At 42.2% G+C, this 25,163-nt stretch overlaps 1 protein-coding gene across 3 annotated transcripts in view; it reads right to left on the bottom strand.

Annotated features, from left to right (window-relative positions):
- Positions 1–23,458, bottom strand: part of zcchc10 (zinc finger, CCHC domain containing 10) — a 28,512-nt gene extending 5,054 nt beyond the window's left edge. Inside the window, exons 1-5 of one of the 3 annotated variants that reach the window (XR_013548066.1) lie at positions 23,394–23,458; positions 15,652–15,813; positions 12,875–12,913; positions 8,504–8,836; positions 703–1,205 (exon numbers count right to left, since the gene is read on the bottom strand). Coding sequence is in view for 1 of the 3 variants with exons in the window: in XM_078411318.1 (XP_078267444.1) it covers positions 8,584–8,836; positions 12,875–12,913; positions 15,652–15,813; positions 23,394–23,434 (495 nt within the window). In the remaining 2 variants the exon portion in view is untranslated. Of the gene's footprint in view, positions 1–702; positions 8,837–12,874; positions 12,914–15,651; positions 15,814–23,393 lie in introns of those variants that run through there. The other 2 variants (XR_013548067.1, XM_078411318.1) reach the window with 2 other exon arrangements.
- Positions 23,459–25,163: the final 1,705 nt, after the last annotated feature.

Raw genomic sequence — 25,163 nt, 5'->3', positions numbered from 1 at the left:
GATAAGGAAGTGTAGGGTGTGAAAACGAGACAATGGGGACGGGGATAAAGGAAAATGTAAAATATACAGAGATAAGGAAGATAAATCACCGATCTTTTACTCTATGATAAATTTGTTGTGTACATAGACAAAGCCTTTAAACATTTGACGTAGACACAAGGAACTGCAGATGCTGGTTTATTAAAAAAAGTGCTGGAGTAATTCAGAGGGTCAGCAGCATCTCTGGAGAACATGGATAATGAAGTTGGGTCGATACCCTTCTTCAGACTTTAAATGTTTCCTTTTGTTTAAGCACTCAAATTGAAAGGTTTAATGATAGATAATCTATTTTAGCGCACCCACCTCTTGTGGAATGCAAGGTTTACCAGGATTCTGGTTTTTTTGTACTCCATACACCAAGTGAAATGACTTAATGATTCAAATTCTAACTTAAGACATCTTAACTGAAATAACAAATTACATTTAGTGCACAAGATCTTTTAAATTCCAGCCGTGAATAGTAAATAATTATTCCCACAGGAAAGAACTCTATAAACAATTACAAATGAGCTTTTGTTGAGAAACTGCCAAGTGTGGATTTTATAATTCAATATTGTTTTAAAAAGTAATGCTGTCAATATTCACATTTACAGTCTTATCTTTATTTAAAATGAGAAAAGGGCATAAATTTTAATTTATACACACTGAAGTAACAATTGTCTTTTAAAATGTTTAACCCACATTATATTAAAATACTGGCAACACTTTTTTTAAAAGTTTATACATTTATGAAAAATATGCTTCAGATAAAATGAAACATTTAAAACAGCTACACTGTTCTAATAGCTTAAAGTATTGCAATGTACATTTATCAAGCTGATGCTCCAAAGATAAACAAATCAAGATATGATATGACATTTTTTTTAAAGGCTTATGACATCTAAAATTAATGATCAGCCATGTTGATATCTGCTTTAATATACACAGATAGCTGTAATGGTATTGAACCAAGACAAGCAAGTTACATTCATCTCATACAATTTCTTCTGATAAGTTGATAATGTTTGAAGATTATTATCCAGCACTCCAACAAGAACAGATTCAGGGTCCTGTGAAAACTAACATTTCTGGCTCACAGGACAATAAGTCAAATTTGGCAAGTTTCCTGAAATCTGGTTGTAGCTAAGGAACTGTACCTCGTTCACGATGTCTCCTCTCAGGAGACCCTTTAAAACAATGCTGAAGTTAACAAAAGCGAACTGGAATAGGTTTGCATGTAACAATTACCAGTATAGACAACAGCCAAAAATCTGCTTATATTGTACATTTTCTATGAAATAACAAGTGACAGTTTAAGTATATGATAAGTCAAACCAATGTAGATTATTCATATTATAACATTGCTAATAAAAGCATTAATACAAAAGAATAGCAAATGAGGAAGACAAGGAAGATACTGATGAAGATACTCCTTGAAGCATCGAGTAGTATTTGAAATATGGCAATAGAGACTGTGATGTTCCAAAAGTGACAAAACAAAATTTGGGCATTTTACAAAAGCTGTATATAATGCACTCGATTTTTCACAGGTGCAAGAATCCCCACAAGTAACCCACGTAGCAAACCGCTACAGCTCATGTGCATCCTGCTTTTTCTTTAAACTGGCGGTTTGTTATAGTCAATTCCAAAGTAAGTGGGAGTACTGTTCAATGTAGGAGAAAAATAATGTCAGTCTGAAAAATAATGAAGGTAGGAAGGTAGATGAAAGACAATGGAATTTGTCAGATGACAGAAAAGGTATATGGCTAGAAAGCTGGGATTGCTCCAATTTGGACTTCAGATGTACAGCGTGGAAACAGGCCCTTCGGCCCACACAGAGTCGCACTGACCAGCGATCACCCCTTACACACTAGCACTATCTTACACACTAGGGAGTGTATAATTTTACTGAAGCCAATTAACCTACAAACCTGTATGTCTTTGGAGTGTGGGGAGAAGCCGGAGCACCCGGAGAAAACCATGTGATCAGCCATGATCACGGTGAATGGCGGTGCTGCTTCGAAGGGCCGAATGGCCTACTCCTGCACCTATTGTCTATTATAAAACCCATGCGATCACAGTGTGAATGTGCAAACTCTGTCCAGACAGCACCTTTAACCAAGATCGAACCTGGGAATCTGGCGCTGTAAGGTAGCAGCTCTAACTGAAAGTGGAAATCACGTTGCCCATGTTGTGTGGATATAAACCACAAAACACACAGAACTGCAGGCGTAACCTACCGTTAAATAAGTTGAAAAGCTTACTTTTTTTGTTCCTGTTTTGAGTAAGAATGACTGAATCCGCTTCAAAGTATGCAGAAAAAAATCAATTTGTGAGTTACAGTAAAGTACTTTTTTTTTGCCATTTTGTAAGAGGGCAATTTAAAAGCAAAAGGAGTTATTTACCCAAGTACACCGCAGTACTCAACTTAGATGTCTGAACATAGAGACAAAGTGCTGGAGTAACTCAGCGGGTCAGGCAGCATCTCTGGAGAACATGGATAGGTGACACCGTACTTTGTCACATGAGACACCATACTTTGCTAATGAGACATCATACTTTGAATGGTGACATCTAACAGGGTTTTTATTAAAAGAGTCTCCAGGTGTTTACATCTCAAAGGCAAGTTTTATTCAGGTGCTACTTGTGCTTTCAGGTTATCTTCATATGAACAATTGTACTGAATGATGACGCAGGTCAAACAACAATAGACAATAGGTGCAGGAGGAGGCAATTCGGCCCTTCGAGCCAGCACCACCATGCAATGTGATCATGGCTGACCATTCTCAATCAGTACCCCGTTCCTGCCTTCTCCCCATACTCCCTGACTCCGCTATCCTTAAGAGCTCTATCTAGCTCTCTCTTGAATGCATTCAGAGAATTGGCCTCCACTGCCTTCTGAGGCAGAGAATTCCACAGATTTACAACTGTCTGACTGAAAAAGTTTTTCCTCATCTCAGTTCTAAATGGCCTACTCCTTACTCTTAAACTGTGGCCCCTGGTTCTGGACTCCCCCAACACTGGGAACATGTTTCCTGCCTCTAACGTGTCCAACCCCTTAATAATCTTATATGTTTCGATAAGATCCCCTCTCATCGTTCTAAATTCCAGTGTATACAAGCCTAGCCGCTCCAGTCTTTCAACATAGGACAGTCCCGCCATTCCGGGAATTAATCGAGTAAACCTATGCTGCACGCCCTCAATAGCAAGAATATCCTTCCTCAAATTTGGAGACCAAAACTGCACACAGTACTCCAGGTGCGGTCTCACTAGGGCCCTGTACAACTGCAGAAGGACCTCTTTGCTCCTATACTCAACTCCCCTTGTTATGAAGGCCAACATTCCATTGACTTTCTTCACTGCCTGCTGTACCTGGTTGCTTCCTTTCAGTGACTGATGCGCTAGGACACCCAGATCTCATTGTACGTACCCTTTTCCTAACTTGACACCACTCAGATAATAATCTGCCTTCCTATTCTTACCACCAAAGTGGATAACCTCACACTTATCCACATTAAACTGCATCTGCCATGCATCCGCCCACTCACACAACCTGTCCAAGTCACCCTGCAACCTCATAGCATCTTCCTCACAGTTCACACTATCACCCCGCTTTGTATCATCTGCAAATTTGCTAATGGTACTTTTAATCCCTTCATCCAAGTCATTAATGTATATTGTAAATAGCTGCGGTCCCAGTACTGAGCCTTGCGGTACCCCACTAGTCACTGCCTGCCATTCTGAAAGGGACCCATTTATTCCCACTCTTTGCTTTCTGTCTGCCAATCAATTTTCTATCCATGTCAGTACCCTACCCCCAATACCATGTGCTCTAATTTTGCCCACTAATCTCCTATGTGGGACCTTGTCGAAGGCTTTCTGAAAGTCGAGGTACACCACTTCCACCGGCTCTCCCCAGTCAATTTTCGTAGTTACATCCTCAAAAAATTCAAGAAGATTAGTCAAGCATGATTTCCCCTTTGTAAATCCATGCTGACTCGGAACGATCCCATTACTGCTATCCAAATGCTCCAAACATTACCGATCTACTCCAAAGAAAAGGAGGGAAGATGAACTAAACCAATTATGCTGGCAACAATGAAATATTTCAAACTACAAGGCATATATATTTTGGAATTAATGTTTCAATTAGCATTTCACATTGGAGACTTAATGCCAGATAGACAGGTAAATCACATTACCTGCATTAATTTGTCTAATGAGGCTCAATAATGTTATAGTTTTCTCAATGTCTGATATTAAGTGCTAACTAAGCAACTTCTATAATTAACATAGGCACAAAATGCTGGAGTAACTCAGCGGGTCAGGCAGCATCTCTGGGGAGAAGGAATGGGTGACGTTTCGGGTCGAGACCTTTCTTCAGACTGATGTCGGGGATTGGGCAGGACAAAGATAGAATGTAGTCAGAGACAGTGGTGGGAGAACTGGGAAGGAGAGGGGACAGAGAGGGAAAACAAAGGCTATTTGAAGTTAGAGAAGTCAATGTTCATACCGCTGGGGTGTAAGCTACCCAAGCGAAATATGAGGTGCAGTTGCTCCAGAACAGGAACGTCAGATTGGGAAAGGGAGGGGGAGTTGAAGTGCTGAGCACCCGGGAGATCAGGTAGGTTACGACGGACTGAGCAGAGGTGTTCAGCGAAACGATCGCCGATCCTGCGCTTGGTCTCACCTGGAACAGAGTATACAGTAGATGAGGTTGGAGGAAGTGCAAGCAAACCTTTGCCTCACCTGGAAAGACTGTTTGGGTCCTTGGATGGAGTCGAGGGGGGAGGTAAAGGGACAGGTGTTGCATCTCCTGCGGTTGCAGGGGAAAGTACCTGGGGAGGGGGTGGTTTGGATGGGAAGGGACGAGTTAACCAGGGACTTGCGGACGGAACGGTCTCTGCGGAAAGCAGAAAGGGGTGGAGATGGGAAGATATGACCAGTGGGTGGGATTCAGTTGGAGGTGGTGAAAATGTTGGAGGATTATATGCTGTATGCGACGGCTGATGGGGTGGAAGGTGAGGACAAGGGGAACTCTGTCCTTGTTACGAATGGGGGGAGGGGGAGCAAGAGCGGAGCTGTGGGATATTGAGGAAACTCTAGTGACATCTATAATGGAAGAGGGGAACCCCCGTTTCCTAAAGAATGAGGACGTCTCCGATGCTCTGGTATGGAAAACCTCACCTTGGATGCAGATGCGGCGTAGACGGAGGAATTGGAAGAAGTGGATAGAGTCTTTACAGGAAGCAGGGTGGGAAGAAGTGTAGTCTAGATAGCTATGCGAGTCGGTAGGTTTGTAGTAGATGTCGGTCAGAGTCTGTCTTCTGTGATGGAGACGGTGAGATCTAGAAACGGTAGGGAGATGTTGGAGATGGTCCAAGTGAATTTGAGCGCAGGATGGAAATCGGTGGTGAAGTTGATGAAGTCAGTGAGTTCTGCATCAATGCAGTCATCAATGTAGTGGAGGTAGAGTTTGGGGATTGAGCCAGTGTATGCCTGGAACAGTGATAGTTTGATGTACCGTACATAGACACAGGCATAGCTAGGGCCCATGCGAGTGCCCATAGCTACGCCTTGGATTTGGAGGAAATGGGAGGAGTCGAAGGAGAAGTTGTTGAGGGTAAGGACCAGCTCTGCTAGGCGGAGGAGAATATTGGTAGACGCAAATTGGCTGGCTCTGCGGTCAAGGAAGAAACGGAGGGCTTTAAGACCCTCCTGTGGGGGATGGAGGTGTCGAGTAACTGGACATCCATAGTAAAGATGATGGAGTAGGGGCCTGGAAAACGGAAGTGATTGAGGAGACGAAGAGCATGTGGGGTGTTTTGGACATTGGTAGGGAGGGATTGGACCGGGGGGGATTGGATGGAGTCGAGGTATGTGGAAATTAATTCGGAGGGACATGAACAAGCAGAAACAATGGGTCTGCCAGGACAGTTCTGTTTGTGGATTTTGGGGAGAAGGTAAAATCAGGCCGTGCGGGGCTGGGGAACAATAAGGTTGGAGGCTTTAGAGGGCAGAGAGCCGGAAGTGATGAGATCAGTAATGGTGTTTGAGATTAAGGCATGATGCTCATTTGTGGGGTCATTAAGATGCTGCAGCACTGCATAATATGAAAGATAGTACCACGTATCAATCCCAAGTCATTAATTATGGTTCATTGTTGAAATATGCCTGAAATATCACACAACGGTGATCGGGCTGATCACCAACGGCGATGAAACAAAATACAGAGCGGAGGTGTAGAACCTGGCGGACTGGTGCTCTGATAACAACCTGTCCCTAAATACCACCAAGACCAAGGAGCTGATGATCAACTTCCGTAGGTCACACAACGGGGAATACGCCCCCATCTTTATCAACGGGGAGTGTGCAGAGAGTGTCCAGCTTCAAGTTTCTGGGCACTTACATTTCGGAGGACCGAACATGGTCCAATAACACTGCTGCGCTGGTCAAGAAGGCACAGCAACGACTGTTCTACCTAAGAACACTGAAGAAGTCTGGTCTACCCCAACAGCTGCTGACGACCTTCTACCGGTGCACCATAGAAAGCATCCTAACACATGGCATCCCTGTGTGGTACCTCAGCTGCATGAAGGCAGAGAGGAAAGCTCTTCAGCGGGTAGTCCATAGAGCTCAGAGGACCACCTTGGAGGGCATCTACAACACACGATGCCTCAGAAAAGCCACCAGCATCCACAAAGACTCTTCACACCCCTGCAACAGTCTATTCGAACTTCTACCATCGGGCAGACAATACAAGGCCTTCTACGTCCGCACCTCCAGACTCAGGAACAGCTTCATCCCCATGGCCATAGCTGCTATGAACCGGTCCTGCTGAGCTGGATGGTCACATCGCACAGTGAACCGGCACAGACCTACTTGCACTTTATTCTGTTTTAAAACTGTTCTAATTTGTTTCATTGGGTTGTTTAAATTAATACTGACTAGCTAATTAAATTATTGCATCGTATGGGAGGCGCATTCCCAATCTCGTTATACCCCTGTACAATGACAATAAAGATATATTGTATTGTATTGTAGAGTTACAGATAACTGTGAAGTAAGCAATCTTGGGGAAAAAAACCCCACAATAATTCTTTGTTTTTACATCTACATTTGGATTGAAAAATATTCATTTGTGGAAATGGAGCTCCCTGCATGGGAGCTTTTGTTCTAGAATGGGATTATTAGATTTACCAATCTCTGGTGCAGGTCGGGCGTCAACAGAATGCCAGCAATAAATGTCAGAGACAACAATATATGGCACCTTTATAAATATATGACATTTAAAAATAGCATACATGCATTCAAGGAGTGCCATGTCTATAGCTGTCAAACATGACAAAGTTTATTTCAGGAAAAAAAACCTCAACTTAAAGAAACGTAGTATCAAAGAAAAATGATAGTCAATGTAATTGGAGATAGCCAATAACGATGTTCAACAATATATGCAGCTTTCCCCAATTACATTTCTCTTCAAAGTTCCACATATGCTCAATTCATTCAAAACAAATAACATACATTTCTGTTCCTTTATTACCTCAATAACTAATTAATGAACAGTAAAGTTCGTAGTTAAATTCAAAATCACAAGTTCAAGTTCAAAATCACAGCAATTTGTTGACTGAACAAATGCACCTCTTTAATTAGATGGGCTTTCTCCTTAAAACAAACAGAGGCGTACAAATCAAGTTTAAAAAAGGGAGACAATCACATTTGGATAGGAATAATGGATCTAGACTTAATTTGGAGTTTATAAAAATAACACTTCAAATGAATTTAACAATAGTGTGCATTACAACAATAAAATATTGATAGCCTTTATTTAGTGGACAAGGTTGAGAGGAAATCTACAATATTTGAAGTTTTGATAAGATATTTCACGATTTGACCAGATATACTAGTAACCAGATATAGCACACATTTAAGCCATTCTCCAAAGGAATAAAGAGGAGGTTGACTGTTTTTGGTAAAAATATACACACAGGCTCGCTGCTATGTAGAATATGCTAACAAATGGCAGTGAATCTGCAGACTGTAGCTGTATGAATGGGTGGGGATAATAAACCTGATATGTGGTGGGGGGGGGGGGGGGAAGAAGTGGAAAATTTGAGAGGTGGGAAAAATGACACCAAATAGATGGTTTCTTCACAACAGAGATATTATGAGTCAGGTATCCCCAGCATTTGCTGTGACATTTTCAGCTTTACCAAATGTGCATTTCCCATTGTTGGAGTACCGTGACTGCTTAAACATTTGCATGCTGACCCATTAACATAAGAATCTGCCTAACGGAAAAGTATTGTGCACTACATTTTAAAAAAAGAACAATATTCACTGTAAAAGAAATAGACCAAAGATTAAAGTTGCAGACAGGCACATTTGAAGGTCACAAACATTAGGCATACACTTCACATTTGATTCATAATTAGTCTATATGGATTCTTCTTATAAGGAGCTAGTTTATTTTTTAATTAGTTACCTTAAAAAGATACTGTATCAAATTGAAGGGGATGCTTGCAGACCAGCTCAGATCGTGATCGAGAGAGAGAGAGAGTACGGTCACGATTTCAGCCTCTTTTTTGGTGGTTCTTCATCCGAGCTGCTCATACTGCTGCTGGAACTAGAGTCAGAGTCGGAATCCGAAGATGAAGTTTCACTTGATGAAGAAGTTGAGGAAGACGAGGAGCTGTCGGTTGACGAACTGTCTTCGTCACTGCTGCTGCTTCCTGATGTCGAGGAATTGGATGATGTTTCACTGTCTGACGATGAGTCGGTCGAAGTACTGCTGCTGCTGCTGCTAATGCTCTGGGACCTTGCAATGAAAGTGAATACAACAGACATTGAACTGATTGATTGAAAGATACAGCATGGAAACAGGCCCTTCAGCCCACTGAGTGCACACCGACCATTGGTCACCCTTTCACACTGGTTCTATGTTATCCCACTTTCTCCATCCACCCCTTACACATTATGGGCAATTTATAGAGGATAATTAACCTATCGACCTACATGTCTTTTGCTTACAGGAGGAAACTACCCGGGAAAACCCCCCCACACATTCACAGCGAGGCAGTGCAAACTCCACACAAGCAACACCCAAGCTCAGGATCAAATGCAGATCTCTGGCGCTGTGAGGCATTACCTCTGCCAGCTGCATCACTGTGCTGCCCACATATATCATACAGCATAGAACACTCGTTATCTGTACACTGTGGACAGCTTGATTGCAATCACGTATATTATTTTCTTTGGCTGGACAGCATGCAACAAAAAGCTTTCCACTGTAACTCGGTACATATGACGATAATAAATGAAACTAAACACAAGAACATGCCTTTTGGCCCACAATGTCTGTGCTGAACATAATGCCAGGACAAACTCTTGTCTGTCTGCTTATAATCCATATCCCTCCATTCCTTGCATATCCAAAAGTCTCTTAAATGGTTATTCTTATTATCTTCCTGTCTCCACCTATATCCTTCCTTTGTCCCGCCCCCCCCGACATCAGTCTGAAGAAGGGTCTCGACCTGAAACGTCACCCATTCCTTCTCTCCTGAGATGCTGCCTGACCTGCTGAGTTACTCCAGCATTTTGTGAATAAATACCTTCGATTTGCACCAGCATCTGCAGTTATTTTCTTATATTCTTATTATAAAATCATATCCAATTTTTAAAATGTAAAAAAAATTATACACACACACACACACAGGTATTAGAAGTAGTATACAGTTCATATCTGCTTTCTTTTTTTAAATTCAAAATAATTATATTTGCTGCGAGTTTCTTTAGGTTTACCCTATTTTATTTTACGGAGAAAAACATTTTGGCAGTGATTATGAATACTTCCCTTGCTTGATAGATTCAAAGAAATAAGTGATATCCATTCTCGAGACACATGAACTACGAGTAAACTATTCAGGCCCTTGCGCCTGCTCCACCATTATCTCTGTACCGGCCACTCCCCTTACATCAGTCTGAAAAAGGATCTTGACCCGAAACGTCACCCATTCCTTCTCTCCAGAGATGCTGCCTGTCCCGCTGAGTTACTCCAACCTTTTGTGTCTGTGCACAATTTAACAAAATCATGATTGATCTTTTACCTCGACACCCACTTTGCTGCACTAACCCCACATCCCTCAAGTTTGAAGAGCCTCAAACCTTTGCAATGGCTGGGGGTTCTGTATTCATTTGCAATCACAACCCAAACCAGGAACATGGATGAGAGAAGATTGCCTCATCTTACAATTACCCCTTTGTGCAAAGCATTCAGATAACTCTTCCCTCTCCCATGGGCTGGAATGTCTGTTGCCATCTCCAATTAATGACTCTAAACCAAAAGGGCCATTCTTAGTCGCATGTGCGACCAAAAATATGAAAAATTGTGGAAAACATCTCTTCAAATTCTGAAAGCATTACAGGTATATTGCTTTGTACTGTATATATGACTTGTATATGTCAAAGTTTATCAAGTGAAATTTTTATATGTTGTGCTGACAGTGGTTGTTTAGGGTCAGAGGTCAAATAAGACTGGTCACGTGTGTGACCTCACACTGAAGCATTTTTTTTATAACTCAGTTTTCTTACAAAATCTGAATTTAAAAAAAGGTTCTGTAGGTAGGAAAATAGCAATGAATAAGATTAATCTCTTACAAGAATTTTTTAATGTATTGCTTTATGTGATGACGTCTGGTCACGTGTGTGACATTTTGGTTCACATTTCAAAGAATGGCCCAAAAGCTCCTCTCCAGAATGGAGGAGGACATGTCTGCAACGGGCCTTTGTGGACAGCTGCAGCTGGGACTGCAAAATGGCTCCAAAATGGCACCTCTTGCATATGGATTTGGTGGGCTGTTCTGTACATACTGTACTGACCGGGGTGATCGTGCTTCTGTACAGGGATAGACTTGCTGGTCTGTATGCAAAAAAAATTACTTCACTGCACCTGGTACACCTGACAAAGAAACCATTGACCAAGAAACAAAGTCTAACGGCAGACATGCTTGGCCTAGATCATACTGGCAAAGAGGAGCTCCCATCTGCTGTTACGATGTGTAATTTGTCTTGCCATCTTTAATGTGTAATAATTAAATTGAAATAATTAAGGCTCTTCGCATCTGTTTATAGTACACTTCCAGTGGCGTGATAATATTTTAAACCTTCAGGATAGATTAGGCCTGGGCTATTTCATGCACTCCCTTTATACTCACTGGGACCCTGCTCTCCACACACCTTGAAGCGGATCGATTCAATAGACAATAGGTGCAGGAGGAGGCCATTCGGCCCTTCGAGCCAGCACCGCCATTCATTGCTAGTTACAGGAAAACACTACTGCTTCAACAGCTCGCTGCATATTCCATTATTTTAAAAGATCAATGAAGGACTTATACAACTCTTGCTTCTCTTAACTCCTCAGATGCGATGCCAATTTAATGTACATGTAGCTCAAAGCCAATACAGATACTAGCATTTAACTCCCCTGACATCAGTCTGAAAAGGGGTCTGGACCCGAAACGTCACCCATTCCTTCTCTCCAGAGATGCTGCCTGTCCTGCTGAGTTACTCCAGCATTTTGTGTCTACCCAGCATTTAACTCAATGGCTCACAACATTCAATCTGTGTGATATTTCCCCATGGCCCACACTTACCTGGAGGAAATTCTAAAGCCAGTTCACAGCTTGCAAAACTGGCTCCTGAACAGCACAGCCTTGTCTAACGTAGACCTCTATCATTAAACATTTGTGCCCTCATGTTTTTAAACTAAATCCCACTTGTGGGATCTTTGAAACACATATTTTTAAAAGAATTCAAAGCATGTTAAAAATTCATTCTGACACAAGGAATTGCAGATGCTGGTTTACAGAAATGAATGTACTGGAGTAACTCAGCAGGTCCGGCAGCATCTCTGGAGGAAATGGATAGGTGACATTTTGGGTCATGGCCCTTCTTCAGAAAGCTGGAAGAGAGGTGGGAGCAAATGGTTTCAACTCCAAATTGGAACAAATACAGCCTTCATTAAAACATCTGCACAAAATTCTCACTCATTACACAAACTGAGAGCTTCAGAAACTGATAACCCACCAAAAAAGTAAAAAAAAAAAATGGGCGCAGGGTGGAAGAAGGGAAAGAATACCCCAGACTACCATGGGTTGGAGATTCCAAGTATCACAAAAATTATGATGCTAGAGTAAAATTGGAAGTTGAGCATTGGACAAGATTTGGCATCGACGCCAGTGGGAAGTAAAGGGCTGACAAGAAAGGTGAGCATTAGTGTCATAAACCACGGGGTGGTAAATCTGTGGACCTCTTTGCCACAGAAGGCTGTGGAGGCCACGTCAGTGGATATATTTAAGGCAGGGATAGATTCCTGATTAGTACGGTTGTCTGGGGTTATGGGGAGAAGGCAGGAGAATGGGGATAGGAGGAAGGGAGAGATAAGTCAGCAATGACTGAATGGTAGAGTAGACTTGATGGGCCGAATGGCCTAATTCTGCCCCTATCACATGCGGTCAAGGTGGTGGGTGGAAACCAAACACAAGGCTAAGGGTGTTCTGGGAAGTGCTGTACTCTATGGTACTGAAATCTTAACAGAATCATTATGTATTGCAGGAATGGGGAGATTTATATACAGGTGCTCAGCTTCCAATGGGGTTCCGTTCCGAGAAACCCATTGGAAACCGAAAGTATTGTAAGTTGAAACTCATTGTAATACACGTGTTCTCGTGGCCGGAAGCGAGCGGCGGCTCGCTCTAGGTCGCTGCCGTTTGCACCATCGCAAAGCCGAACTATCGCAAGTCGAAACATCGTAAGCCGGGGAGCACCTGTAATAAATGTTTCGCCTTTTGAAGCTTACCTTTTCTTCTTTATCTTCTTTTCTGTATTTCCTTGTCCGCTGTTGGAATTTAAAATAATTAGCTTCTTGGTTGAATGTTTCATTTAAAAAAAAATAGTAAACATTAAAAATCTTGGCCAATGATATAAAAAACACTGTCTTTTGTATGCTGCAAGGTGCAAAACAAATTTGCAATGTGATAATCCCAAATAACAATTAGAGACTGGACAACCTTATATTTTTTGGCAAATTCCTTAACCTCTTCCATAATACATTCATGAAAGTTACTTCCATCCAGTTTATTTAGAGTAAATAAAAAAAACTGAGGATGTCGTCTTTTTGAGTACCGATATAAGCAAATTTAAAATAGCCTTTCACAGAGAGTCCATTAGCATGAAACAGAGCTGTATTAAGCATTTTTGAGGTCTTGAGTTCATAACATTCAGTACACCTTTGCACAATCCATATATTCTCCTTGGACACATTAATACTAAAGTGTAGTAAAGTGCAAAATGAAGCAAGGCCAGAATATTGACACACTGCATTAATAATGCCATGTACTGAAGATTTAATAAAAGTGCCTCTTGACAAGAACCCCATATTGAGTTATGACTGGGCTTGGAGGCACAAGGCTATTCATTAATCCAACCCGATTTAAAAGTTGACCAAAACATATTTATATATGAGCCAGCATTTAATTGCTCACCACTCTCAGTTGCTCTTGAGAATGTGTTGGTGAGCTGCCTTCTTGAACCGCCACATCTACATCTACAAACTACACTGGCTAATCTTTCCACAGGTGGTTAATTCACCAAGTTTGAATTTCATGAGTTTTTTTAAACAAAACAAAAGCACCTAGTCTAATCACATGAATTCTGTATGTGGATGGAGCTTAAAAAACAAAAATGGCAAGGTGATATTAGATTTCAATAGTCTTATGTATAACCATAAATTGAAAGAGGCTCAGTCTGAAGAAGGGTCTCGACCCGAAACGTCACCCATTCATTCTCTCCAGAGATGCTGCCTGTCCCGCTGAGTTACTCCAGCTTTTTGTGTATATTAACTATAAATTGAATTTGTACAGCACCTTTATAAGAGAAAACACACTACTAAGTACTATCAAATATCCAGATATATTAGATCCGGTGGTTGAAGTGGTAGGTTTTTAAAGGATTTCATATGTGGTTAAGGAAGAAAATTCCACAGTTTGAAAGCCATGAAGAAATAACCAGCAGAGATCATTTGGAGGCCGAAAGGGAAAGAGGGCAAGTATAAATGGGATGGAGAGGGTCAGGCGAGATCAAGAAAAAGGAGTAGGCCATCTGAAACTTGGAGGTTGCACTGCCATTCATTAACAGCGTGGCAAGTAATGTACAGTAGTTCTATAGTCCTGCACTCTCCCCATATATCTTTAAAAAATTAAGATGCAGAAATCTACCCCTTATGCAAGATATTGCAGCAGTAACATGTAGATAAGAACAAGCACAGGTTTTCAGTACACACTGTTACCATTATATCCACTACACCTTAATATCTAGATATCTATTCAGACAGAGGCACAAGCAACTGGAATCTTGAGCAAAAAACAAAGTGCTGGATGAACTTATCAGGCAGCACCTGCAGAGGGAATACACAGATAACATTTCTAGTTGGGACTCTTCTTCAGACGGATTGGAGTAGGGGGGTGGGGGGGACAAAGCTGCAGGAGAGGTAGGGTGGGACAAAGCCTGGCAAATTATCGTAGGATACAGGTGACGGGGGTAGTTGATTGGCAGAGATAACGGGTAGGGTTGAAAAAGAGACAAAAAGGGAGTTATATTGCAGAGGGCAATAGAAACGGTAATTATAGTTCTGCAGTCCAAAATTCATCAAGATTAAAGAATACAGAACACAAAGAATCTATTTTGTCTCTCAGACTTATCAGGCAATGGGGTGGAGTTTGTTACAAGGAACAAAAGCAATTACTTTCTTGTTATCAATATTCAGTTAGGCACTCATCCAGAGCTGCATTATCAATCAAACAAACTTGACAATTTAAAGGCAGCAGACATTTCAATAATAAAAAGAGGCAAGCAATCAGCTTAAATACCCAAATGATGTTGCCAAAGAGAGTATAATGATGAATATTGGAGGCAGCCAAGGTCAGTTTAAAAAAAAAGCTGTCACCACTTCTCCCTGTGTAAAAGGTGATTCTTACTCTGTGAACCTGGAACACTTCTAATGCAGGTGTTACATGCAAGCAGACTCGTAGAGCCCCAATTTTTTGCAAGAGGTCTTTGGTGCTTCTGGCAGTAGTTGCTTTATGATCAGAAACGCAAAACTTGCTTCCTTGCTCACTTTGAGACTAAAGTAATCAACTGCAGTTTCCCCGCTTGTATCTCAAGTAGGGTTGCCAACTGTCTCCGTATTAGCCGGGACATCCCGAATTTTGGGCTAAATTAGTTTGTCCCACACGGGACCGCCCTTGTCCCGTATTAGTAGGGTTGCCAACTTCCTCACTCCCAAATAAGGGACAAAGGGTGACGTCACTGCCCCGCGCCCACATGACCTCACCCAGCCAGCGGCCACGTGCTCCCACTCCATCAATGGCGGCTGCCATCGGTGGAGCGGGAGCACGTGGCCGCTGGCTGGGTGAGGTCACGTGGGGCGCGGGGCGGTGAAGTTACCTTGTCCTGTATTTGGGAGTAGGGAAATTGGCAACCCTAACCTCAAGGTATCAAATCCCACACTAGAGACACCGTGCAATGCACAACATCGGGCTATTGCAGAAGTATAGTTTGGAATCTAAACATACATACCTTGTTGGCAATGCTAGTTTATTTTGTTTGTCTTTTAAAGTCTTCTTTAACTGCACTGTTCGCGATGGTCTGTGTAGATACTTCCGTTTTCCAGTACACTCGTAGGTCCAGTGCCCATATTCTAAACATTTTTGACATCGAACATGCTGTTTATTGGCTTCCCTAAAATGAAGAAACCACAAGACTGAAATTTTAATCATGCTAAAAAGTGCTTGCTCTGCCATGCCATTATGAAACTAATTGTGGTAGTTAAATAATGGGGAGGAGCAAATCGAACATTCTGAAGTGGGGGATATACTGAAGATGCGGCAGACTGCGAGTGCGGACGGGGCCGCCAGACTACGGAACATCTACTGAGCTGTGACAGGCTACATGACACACGCACTGTAAAGGATCTTGCAGAGGCCAATGACGTGGCACTAAAATTTGCTCGCTATTGGCAAACAGTTGTGTGATGACACGACATACCCAAATACTGTAACATAAAAACAACAAAAATAGTGGATCGTAGCCCAGTCTATTTAAAGCTGTACAGATCAAAATCTCAGGCATAGGATGCAGGTACAGTTTGGATGGCAAGGGATACACTAGCCTATTTGTAAAGGAGTAAGAGCTACCTTGATTTAATTAGACGAGGCAATTGTGAGCCAGCATATGGAATTTAGTGTACAGATCTGATCTTCCCAGGAAAGGATATATTCATGGTATGAAATCTAGTAAAGATCCACTAGACTGATTACTGCAATGGTGGCGTTGTCATTTCGGAAGAGCCAAGTAGGCACCTATACCCAAGTTGATATGAAAATGTGGTCCTCTCAATGAAATATACAAAACTCTCACACAGAATGACAGTGTAGACGTGGAGATGAAGTCTCATCAGCTACCATGTCTATACAAGCAGTTGCATTCTCAACATAAGAGGCAGCCATTCAAGAAAAGATGAGAAGATCCATTTGTACCTAGTCGATGAATCATTAGAATTCTCTAAAGGCTTTGGAGGGACAGTCATTGAGTACATTGAAGAAAGAGAGTGATAATGTTTTTGATTATCAAGAGATATCAGTCTGCTGCAAGAAAGCGTCTCTGAGACATTAGCCATGATCTTATGGAAAGGCAAAAGCAGACACTAAAGTCTGATGTAGCCCATTACTGCTTCAATTGTTGTTATAACCTCAGAAGGATTGCAGACCTGATACTAAAATACCCTGAAACACAATAACTGATTCTATGGTGTTTGTGTATTTACTTCCAATATTCAACAGGAGTACAACCCGTACTGCAGCTGCAATGCCACCTCACATCTTTCTCATATTTTTGCTTGTGTCAAAGTGTTCGAGTCTGGGTATCCTTCCAATTACAAATAAAAATGTTAGAATACAAACACGATCCTGAAGTTCAAAGCAGCCAGATTTTCAATAGTACAATCTACCAAAGCTCACAGTTTGCTTGCCTAGAGAAGATTTCTAGATACAGATTTTGGCTAGGAAACCAGATCCCAGATTATCACAGCCCAACATAAACAGGCTTCTTTCCATTGCAACACTCTGGTTCCATCATGGAGTTTCCTTGGGATTTAGATAGACAAAAAAAAGCTGGAGTAACTCAGTGGGTCAGACAGCATCTCTGGAGAAAAGGAATATCTGAAGAAGAGTCTCAACCCAAAACGTCACCTATTCCTTTTCTCCCGAGACGCTGCCTGACCCGGTGAGTTACTCCAGCTTTTTGTGCCTATTTTCAGTTTAAACCAGCATCTGCAGTTCATTCCTACACAATCCTTGAGATGTAATTAACTATACCATCAGAATTTCTAGATGATAAAGCCATCATTGAGATTGAAAGTCATTCAGAAACTAGACTGTCATTCTATTTTGGTTCAATAAAATTTCAAACATTTAGAATATGAGAAAACAAATATTTGAATAAACCTGATTAAATCAGAAGTTACTATAAATGCATTATTCCACCTGCAGGTGCTTCTTTGAATAAGCTCTCTGGTGCAGCAGACAAATCAAGGGCTGGGAAAGCTACAGGAATTTGCACTCGATAGAAACCACAAGAAGTGGCGTCGTTCACATATCAATAATCAGCTTGGTGTCTTCTGCCCTCACTTTGCCCGTACAAAATTCTTAAGGGGTTGGACAGGCTAGATGCAGGAAGATTGTTCCCGATGTTGGAGAAGTCCAGAACAAGGGGTCACAGTTTAAGGATAAGGGGGAAGTCTTTTAGGACCGAGATGAGAACTTTTTTTTTCACACAGAGAGTGGTGAATCTGTGGAATTCTCTGCCACAGAAGGTAGTTGAGGCCAGATCATTGGCTATATTTAAGAGGGAGTTAGATGTGGCCCTTGTGGCTAAAGGAATCAGGGGGTATGGAGAGAAGGCAGGTACGGGATACTGAGTTGGATGATCAGCCATGATCATATTGAATGGCGGTGCAGGCTCGAAGGGCCGAATGGCCTACTCCTGCACCTATTTTCTATGTTTCTATGTTTCCCAATTTCCAACCAAATACAAAGAAAGATGTTAGCACTTCCAAGTGGAACCGTCAATTTTAAGTTGGAAAATCTGGACCAATAACATTTTAGAGGCACCCGTTAAATTACAAATGCAAAATGAGTAGAGGAATGTGAAGAATATTCCAACATTAAACAAAACGTCTGTCCACAGCTGACTCAAACTTTCTTGGAGCTGCAATTATTTATATTTAGATAACTTTTCCATTCTAGAAGGACGCAATTCAAAATACCGACTCTTTACTGAAAGAACACTGTTTCAAATAAAACATGAATATCTGTGACGTTTATGCAAAGAGCAATGCACTATAAATGGAAAAACCTCAACAATACTCATGCACATGATTAGTGACAGGCCCTACTTCACTAATCTGAATTTCTTTGAGGGATGACAACTCCATATAAACTATGGAAAAGTGGAGGATGGAAATGCCACAATACCAGCTTATAAAAATGTATTTCACCAATAATCAACTTGTAGACTGCCAGAGTAAATCTTGAATTGAAAAGTTATCAGCCGAGAGGTGGAATGAATACTTTATTGTCACATGTGACAAGTCACAGTGAAATCCTTTTAACTTGCATACCTGAGGTATGCAATAGTCGACCCATAAAGAGCGTCAATAAATTTACCTAGACAAAGTACAAACCAAAAGATAATTGTTAGAGGAGATATACCTGAGTGCAAGTACCTAGTTAAATCCAAAGAGGATCTTGAGACTTATCAATTCCAACTTATAACGTATAAGATTATTAAGGGGTTGGACACATTAGAGGCAGGAAACATGTTCCCAATGTTGGGGGAGTCCAGAACAAGTGGCCACAATTTAAGAATAAGGGGTAGGCCATTTAGAACGGAGATGAGGAAAAACATTTTCAGTCAGAGAGTTGTGAATCTGTGGAATTCTCTGCCTCAGAAGGCAGTGAAGGCCAATTCTTTGAATGCATTCAAGAGAGAGCTAGATAGTGCTCTTAAGGATAGCGGAGTCAGGGGGTATGGGGAGAAGGCAGGAACGGGGTACTGATTGAGAATGATCAGCCATGATCACATTGAATGGCGGTGCTGGCTCGAAGGGCCGAATGGCCTCCTCCTGCACCTATTGTCTATTGTCTATTTCACTAAGGTGGAAGACAAAAATCATTGCAAATTAGTCAAATTTGCTATGTGTTAAATTATTAAATTATAAAAAACAATTCAGATTTGACCGAATTTTGGACATATGAGCAACAAAACACAATGACATTTAATGTGGGTAGTTCTTAAGATCTGCAAATTATGCACGATTAATTACAGGTAAAACTGAAGGAGGCACTGGATTTTATAGATCCTGTTCTCAACATGCCCAACCAACACAGAACACCAAGACAATGAGGTTTATCTGTACAATTATTTTGGCAAGGCAGTTTAGCGATGTTATGGAAAATGGGAAACATTTTAAATGCATTTCACAATAATTCAAATTCTAGTGAAAACCAATGAGTAAAATGATGAGTAAATAACTAATCATTGTACTGAGCAGACAAACCAGGGACAAGAGATTTATAATATGGAGTGTAATACAGAATGACACACACTCATCTCATTTTAAAGCAACATGGCACATGGCCATTTTTAGAGTCATAGAGTGATAAAGTGTGGAAACAGGCCCTTCGGCCCAACTTGCCCACACCAGCCAACAATGTCCCAGCTACACTAGTCCCACCTGCCTGCGCTTGGTCCATATCCCTCCAAACCTGCCCTATCTATGTACCTGCCTAACTGCTTCTTAAATGTTGGGATAGTCCCTGCCGCAACTACCTCCTCTGGTAGCTTGTTCCCACCGCCCCTTGTGTGAAAAAGTTACCCCTCAGATTCCTATTAAATCTTTTCCCCTTCACCTTGAAACTATGTCCTCTGGTCCTCGATTCCCCTACTCTGGGTAAGAGACTCTGTGCATCTACCCGATCTATTCCTCTCATGATTTTGTACACAGCTAGAAGATCGCCCCTCATCCTCCTGCGCTCCAAGGAATAGAGACCCAGCCTACCCTATACTCAACCTCTCCCTATAGCTCACACCCTCTAGTCCTGGCAACATCCTCGTAAATCTTCCCTGAACCCTTTCAAGCTTGACAATATCTTTCCTATAACATGGTGCCCAGAACCGAACACAATATTCTAAATGCTAAAAACCAACATCTTCTACAACTGCAACATGACCTCCCAACTTCTATACTCTATACTCTGACTGATGAAAGCCAATGTGCCAAAAACCTTTTTGACCACCTTATCGACCTGCGACTCGACCTTCAAGGAACCATGTACCTGCACTCCTGGATCCCTCTGCTCTACAACACTCCCCAGAGGCCTCCCATTCACTGTGTAGGTCCTGCCCTTGTTCAACATCCCAAAATGCAACACCTCACACTTCTCTGTATTAAATTCCATCAACCATTCCTCAGTCCACATGGCCAATTGATCCAGATCCTGCTGCAATCTTTTACAACTACCTTCAGTATTTGCAAAACCACCCACTTTTGTATTCTGTTGAATGTACTCTCACCTCTAACAGAAGATTGCAGATTCAAGCTTCCTGCCACTTAAACATAAAAATCTAGGCTGACATTCCAATACAGTACTGAGGGAGTGCTGCCTTTTTGGGGGTTCGTCTTTTGGATGAACAGGCAGTCCCTTTGCTGGGATCGACTTAGGGAGCTCCAACCACGGGAGCCTGCGGACTTAACATCGTGGAGCTTGCGATCCCTGTCAGGATTCGACTTAGGGAGCTCCAACCGCGGGAGCCTGCGGACTCAACATCGTGGAGCTCCCGATCGATTTTGGGAGCTCCAACCGCAGGAGCTTCGATCGCGGGAGCTTCGATTGCTGGCTGCGGGAGCTTCAATCGCCCCGACTGCGGATGGTTCGACTGCCCCGACCGCAGGATGGAAGAAGGTAATACGTTATTGCCTTCCATCACAGTGCACTGTGGTGGATGTTTATGTTAATTTTTATGTAGTTGTATGGCTTGTTGCTTTTTTGGTATGACTGTATGGCAAATCAAATTCCTTGTATGTTTTTACATACTTGGCTAATAAATTAATTGCAATTACAATTAAAGTGCAGTGAAATTTGGCTATATAATTCTTGCAGGGGAATAATTCTTCCCTGAGTAGAGTCAGGAGTATATATATATATATATATATACACATACGCGCACACACACAAATATACATACATACACACACACACACAAATATACATACATATACATACACACACACGCGCGCACACACACACAGAGCAGCAAGGTGGCACAGCGGTAGAGTTGCTGCCTTACAGCGCCAGAGACGCAGGTTCGATCCTGACTACGGGTACTGTCTGTGTGCAGTCTGTACTTTCTCCCTGTGACCGTGTGGGTTTCCTCCGGGTGCTCTGGTTTTCACCCCACTCCTCTAAGACGTACATGTTTGTAGGTTAATTGGCTTCAGTAAAAATTGAAAATTGTCCTTAGTGTGTTGGATAGTTTTAGTGTGCGGGGATCGCTGGTCACAGAAACATATAAAATAGGTGCAGGAGTAGGCCATTCGAGTCAGCACCGTCATTCAATCTGATCATCCAAAATCAGAACCCCGTTCCGGCTTTTTCCCCATATCCCTTGATTCCCTTAGGCCCACGAGCTAAATCAAACTCTCTTTTGAAAACGGCACGGACGGTCGGCACAGACACAGTGGTGTATATATATATATATATATATAAATAAACCAGAAATAAAGTCTGAAGAAGGGTCTCGACCCGAAACGTCACCCATTCCTTCTCTCCAGAGATGCTGCCTTTCTCGCTGAGTTACTCCAGCATTTTGTGTCTACCTTAAAATAAACCAGATGCTGGTTTACCCCAAAGACAGAGAAAATGCTGGAGTATCTCAGCAGGACAGGCACCATCTCTGGAGAAAAGGGATAGGTGATGTTTTGGGTCGAGTCTAAAGAAGGGTCTCAGCCCAAAACATAATTGATTCCATTTCTCCAGAGATGATGCCTGACCTGCTGAGTTACTTCAGCATTTTGTGTCTACACTTATGTGAATATTTATATATATATATTGACAAACATGTAGACACACTATGTGGGTGTATATATAAACATAGACACAAAATGCTATATATTCTGAAGGTTATCAACCAGAAATGTCACCCATTCCTTCTCTCCAGAGATGCTGCCTGGCCTGTTGAGTTACTCCAGCTTTTTCTGTCTATACACAAAAAGCTGTAGTAACTCATATATATATATATATATATACGAGTTACTACAGCTTTATATATATATATGTATGAGTTACTACAGCTTCATATATAGCTTCATAATTAGAAACATATAAAATTCTTAAGGGGTTGGAGAGGCTAGATGCGGGAAGATTGTTCCCGATGTTGGGGGAGTCCAGAACCAGGGGTCACAGCTTAAGGATAAGGGGGAAGTCTTTTAGGACCGAGATGAGAAAACATTTCTTCACACAGAGAGTGGTGAGTCTGTGGAATTCTCTGCCACAGAAGGTAGTTGAGGCCAGTTCATTGGCTATATTTAAGAGGGAGTTAGATGTGGCCCTTTTTGCTAAAGGGATCAGGGGGTATGGAGAGAAGGCAGGTACAGGCTACTGAGTTGGATGATCAGCCATGATCATATTGAATGGCGGTGCAGGCTCGAAGGGCCGAATGGCCTACTCCTGCACCTATTTTCTATGTTTCTATATATATATATGAGTTACTACAGCTTTTTGTGTAACTCAACAGCTGGAGTAACTCAACAGGCCAGGCAGCATCTCTGGAGAGAAGGAATGGGTGACGTTTCTGGTTGATAACCTTCAGAATATATAGCATTTTGTGTCTATGTTTATATATACACCCACATAGTGTGTCTACATGCTTGTCTATATATATATATAAATATTCACATAAGTGTAGACACAATATATATATATATATATACACACACAAACAAACAAACAATAATAGTGCAGAAAGACAAAATCAATGCCCCCAAGACAGTCTATGTAGTTCAGAGCTGATTGAGGGATTGGGGCCTGGCCTGGGCTGAGGATGGGAACGGCTTCACCAGCCTCACGGCCACAACACGCTCAGCGTCCAGCCCCACACAGACCTACGTCCCTTAGTGACAGCCCGCGGCCCGCGATCGATCGATCGATCCCTCCCTCCCTCTCTGCCGTCCCGCCGGGCCGCGGGCAGCCCCGAACACTCACGCCTGCCTGCGAGCGATCAGCCTGTGCATAGGGGTCGCCATCTTGCCTTCCCGAGATGCCCCAGTCCGTCTCCAGGCAACGGCCCGGCCCGGCCCGCCCAGGTGAGCAGAGCAAGCCTTGCTGCTGCTGCTGCTGCTGCTGTAGATGTAGATGTAGTTCTTGTTCTTGTAGTTGTTGCTGTAGATGTAGATGTAGTTCTTGTTCTTGTAGTTGTTGTTGTTGTTGCTGTAGATGTAGTTGTAGTTGTAGTTCTTGTAGTTGTTGGTGCTGTTGTAGTTCTTCAATATCAATAGTCATTTATTTGTCACATACACATAAATGTGTAGTGAAATGAAAAATTACCCGCAGTTCAACAATAAGACCAATAAGAATAATCAATAAAAATGCAATAACACATACAATCATAAACTAACACCAAACAAAAGAAACATCCATCACAGTGAGTCTCCTCCAGTAGTTGTAGTTGTTGTTGCTACTGGTGCTGGTGCTAGTGCTGCTGTTGTTGTTGTTTTTTGTTGTAGATGTAGTTGTAGTTCTTGTAGTTGTTGGTGCTGGTGCTGTTGTTGTAGATGTAGTTGTAGTTCTTGTAGTTGTTGGTGCTGGTGCTGTTGTTGTAGATGTAGTTGTAGTTCTTGTAGTTGTTGGTGCTGGTGCTGTTGTTGTAGATGTAGTTGTAGTTGTTGTAGTTGTTGGTGCTGGTGCTGTTGTTGTAGATGTAGTTGTAGTTCTTGTAGTTGTTGGTGCTGGTGCTGTTGTTGTAGATGTAGTTGTAGTTCTTGTAGTTGTTGGTGCTGGTGCTGTTGTAGATGTAGTTGGAGTTCTTGTAGTTGTTCTTGCTGCTGGTGCTGGTGCTCGTGCTACTGTTGTTGCTGTAGATGTAGTTCTTGTAGTTGTTGGTGCTGTTGTAGATGTAGTTGTAGTTCTTGTAGTTGTTGTTGCTGCTGGTGCCAGTGCTGCTGTTGTTGTTGTTTTTTGTTGTAGATGTAGTTGTAGTTCTTGTAGTTGTTGGTGCTGGTGCTGCTGTTGTTGTTGTTATTGTTGTAGATGTAGTTGTAGTTCTTGTAGTTGTTGCTGGTGCTGTTGTTGCTGTTGCTGTAGATGTAATTGTAGTTCTTGTAGTTATTGTTGCTGTTGTTGCTGCTGTGATGCTGTTGTCGTTGTTGCTGCTGCTGCTGCTGTTGTTGTTTTTGTTTTGTTGTTGCTGCTGCTGCTGCTGTTGTTGTTGCTGCCGCCTTTACTGTTCCTCACACTGTGGTTGGGGGAAGTTTTAGACTTTATTATTTACATAGAAAATAAAAAATAGGTGCAGGAGGAGGCCATTTGGCCCTTCGTGCCAGAACCGCCATTCATTGTGATCATAGCTGATCATCCACAATCAGTAACCTGTGCCTGCCTTCTCCCCATACCCGTTGATTCCGCTAGCCCCTAGAGCTCTATCTAACTCTGTCACTGCGGTCACAGTGGCACAGCGGCAGAGTTGCTGCCTTACAACGAATGCAGCACCGGAGACCCGGGTTCAATCCTGACTACGGGTGCTGTCAGTATGGAGTTTGTACGTTCTCCCCATGACCTGCGTGGGTTTTCTCCTAGATCTTCGGCTTCCACACTCCAAAGACGTACAGGTTTGTAGGTTAATTGGCTTGGTAAATGTAAAAATTGGCCCTTGTGTGTGTAGGATAGTGTTAATGTGCGGGGATCACTGGTCAGCGCGGACCCGGTGGGCCGAAGGGCCTGTTTCTGCACAGTATCTCTCTTTTAAATTCATCCAGT

Source organism: Rhinoraja longicauda, chromosome 14 (genome assembly GCF_053455715.1).
Source record: "Rhinoraja longicauda isolate Sanriku21f chromosome 14, sRhiLon1.1, whole genome shotgun sequence".
Lineage (NCBI taxonomy): Eukaryota > Metazoa > Chordata > Chondrichthyes > Rajiformes > Arhynchobatidae > Rhinoraja > Rhinoraja longicauda.
The sequence above is the reverse complement of the archived record's forward strand: the minus strand, read 5'-3'. Positions and strand labels throughout refer to the sequence as shown.